General features: G+C 40.0%; 1 protein-coding gene across 1 annotated transcript in view; it reads left to right on the top strand.

The window, feature by feature from the left end:
* Positions 1–2,299, top strand: part of LOC101851659 — a 10,281-nt gene extending 7,982 nt beyond the window's left edge. The window contains exon 4 of the mRNA XM_013085733.2: positions 1,524–2,299. Coding sequence (XP_012941187.2) covers positions 1,524–2,247 — 724 coding nt within the window. The 3' untranslated portion in view covers positions 2,248–2,299. The remainder of the gene's footprint in view (positions 1–1,523) is intronic.
* The last annotated feature ends 1,005 nt before the right edge of the window (positions 2,300–3,304 follow it).

Below are 3,304 nucleotides of genomic sequence, written 5' to 3'. Positions count from 1 at the left end.
GAAGAAGAAGAAGAAGAAGAAAAAGAAGAAGAAGAAGAAGAAGAAGAAGAAGAAGAAGAAGAAAAAGCAACAACACCAACACTTTTTAAAAACTTTTTTTCTCAATAATAAGTTTCATTCTTGAATACCTTGATCCTGTACCAAGCTTCGATTCTGTGATAAAATTGCCAATTATCTTAATATGTTAACGAGAAAAACGCAATAATACCCGACACCCGTACGTGTGTTCACGTCAGATCCATCATGTGTGTCTGCATGCGACAGAATTGTGTAACAAAACTTGGAATCAGGTACTCGTCATTTTCTGGGCATAATATAGACTTATTGATACCATCGAAAAGCTTGTTCATTTGTCTTGCGTTTTGCGAAATAACACTTCTTTTTTCATTGAAATCGAAATATTTTCGAATCAAAGTGGTGGTTTCGCCTGGTAAGAGAGCTAAAACTAGCTAGAAAATAGCTGCAATAGTTTGGTGACTACCGAAGCTTGAGAGTCCTTGGAAACTTAAAATTTACATTTTTTCGTTCGTTTACTAAACGTTTTTGGGTAACACTAAACGAAGGAATTGGGTTTAGAACGGACATAAAAGGTGTTGAGCCAAAAAAAAAATTACAAATTGAAAAAAAGTACAACACCCAGAAAAATGCTGTTTTCCCTTATCTTTTTTTTTTCTTTGTTTTTGTTGTTGTTGTTTTTTTCCCTTCCCTATTCTACCTTCTGGTCACTTTTGTGTTTAGTTTTAACAACAAAGTGTGCTGCATTTTGGAATTTGAAATTAGCTGTTAGTCTTAGAGTAAATACACAGGAGAATATTTTACATTAAATAAATAAATGAATACATAAATTTTAAAAATATGTTACTTCACTCTTATAACGTTTTTTGGTAAGTTACTCATCCCAGTGTTGCCATTCCCTTAACTGGAGATGGTTACGAAAACTGGTTAGTAGTTAATTGTTTAGATCATGTTAGTCCTACATTCCTCAGCTCTTTCGAGTCACGAGGTGGGCACCCTCTGTCCCGCTCCCTAGTGGAGTCATCTTTACAGTGTCACTGAAGGTTCCGAAAGTTTGCACGAAGTCTCATACTTTGGTGGTGACATTGTCAGTATTAGTATCTAAACTAGTGGGCCATTACGAGTAGGTAGAGGGGAACATATACAGATACAAATTTTGCTGGAGAAGAGGTTTCATTTTTGTATTTGCATCAGTATGTTTAGTCTATTCTTAATATAGTATGAGCACTTGTTTTGATTTTAGTAGAACATACCCTGTTTAGTATACTATAATCTCATTTAATTGTTTTCTCTGATTTCATTGTTTTAACGAGCCCTGATTTCACCACGCTGCCTCACAATATCTATCTCCGTCCGTCAAATCCCCAGCGCAAGTTGCCGGGTGGTGAACATAATTCACCACGCTGCCTCACAATATCTATCTCCGTCAAATCCCCAGCGCAAGTTGCCGGGTGGTGAACATAATTCACCACGCTGCCTCACAATGATTTTCTCCATCAAATCCCCAGCGCAAGTCGCCGGGTGGTGAACATAATTCACCACTACGCCAAGCAAGGTCTGGCTGAACTGTTACCCTGGAGGCTGCCGGTTCGAACCCGGACGTGGCCTCCCACGAGTGGCTCACAGCTCCACGCCTTCGGCCAGCTGCTCTCCTCCAACGATTGTTTGTTCCGCTATCGGCACTTGTCACGATTCCAAGTTTTTGTAGATCTCGACGAGTTCATCGTACCTCTAAGACCTTCCCATCAGACCTGGCATCATATTGTTGAAGAGAGACAGAAAGCGACGGGAAAATATACGTCGGTGTTTCTGATTTCGAATCTATTTATTAGAAAGGACTGGACAAAGCCAGGAGACTCATCTATAAAATCAAGTAAGAGTTTATCAGATTTCGATGTTTCTTTAGGAGAGCGATACCATTCAGAAGTTCTTCGGCATACAGTGCGAGAGCAAGAGCCGCTAGGACCGAGATTCAGGTCAAAGTTCATCGTGGACCCACGTCACGTGTCAATGGTGGACATCCACCAGGCTAGAGATGACACAGGAGACCTGGACATCGTGCCCGCCGATGTCGCTCTTCTCTTCCACTACAGAGACTGGGAGGCTCCCAACAGCCTGGAGCCTCGTGCCTCAGAGAAACGGCTCGTGGACAAGTATGGGAAACGTTTGGTCACCAGGCTCGACAAGGTTTGGCGAGAGCTTGGCTCAATAAAATCCTTTAGTTTAGTTTAGTTTTAGTGGAGCTTATACGGCGCTCGCAACTGCATAAAGTCATATTATGAGCGCCAAGGGGTGGATGTCATCAGAGTAGTCCAAAAGAGGAATCAGGCTTACTCTGCTCACCCCTCTAGCTGCAACAGCACAAAGTCTGCTTCGACTATCATGGCACCCCGAAATAGCAGTGCACAAGAGTGTGACAAATAATATACGAAAGAAGTAGAGGAAACTGACGATAGTAAGGATTAGGAAAGAAAAAGCAGCAGTTCCCTGTCGTAGATCAGGCACAGTTATAAGCATGACATTTATGAATGAGCCCATTTCCAATTCTACTGTGCATTAGAACATGTTAATGTCTCCTTTTGGGAATGGCACAATAATATCTTTATGACACTTTCCGAGTTTTTAAAACGAAGCCGTCCAGAGTTAAATCAATGATTTATGTATTTGTGCGCTTCTTTTGATTTGATATATTATGTTATTCGTTGTGTTTGTAGAGGGTTGTTCAACTTTACGCGTTTTACTTGTTGTGTTAAGGGGGGGGGGGGGGGGCTACACCCCCAAAATCAAAATTCGGCTCAAAATCATGGAATATGAGTTGTAGGAATTTTTAGCTCCCTCAGCCTCTCCTACAACTATTTCATAGTATAAGAACCCCCAAAAAACCGTACTTTTTCCCATACCTGGCATGTTTGTAACCGCCATTTCCTCATAAAGTCCGTATTTTATTTTTCTTTATTGGTCGTTTTCTCAAAATGCTACTTTTCTCTATACTTTTTTTAATAACTCCACCATTTTTCGTCCAATCTTCATGAAATTTCACAGAATGGAGAGAAGAGGTAATACTAAAAATGTGTCTGTTGAATTATTTATATATTGAATAGATTTTTGTTGGTGGTGTCTGGAGTGTGGATTTTCACGGATTTTTCGCAAACTTGAATGCTACCTCAGGAAGAAATTCATTAAACATTGTTTTATTCGATTAGGAAAAAAAAAACAGACAAATTTTTAGATCTAATGTTTGTGAACACGCATGCAAAAATACAATCAATATCCATTAGCGATAAGTGCG

Source organism: Aplysia californica, unplaced genomic scaffold (assembly GCF_000002075.1).
Source record: "Aplysia californica isolate F4 #8 unplaced genomic scaffold, AplCal3.0 scaffold00402, whole genome shotgun sequence".
NCBI classification, from domain to species: domain Eukaryota; kingdom Metazoa; phylum Mollusca; class Gastropoda; order Aplysiida; family Aplysiidae; genus Aplysia; species Aplysia californica.
The sequence above is the reverse complement of the archived record's forward strand: the minus strand, read 5'-3'. Positions and strand labels throughout refer to the sequence as shown.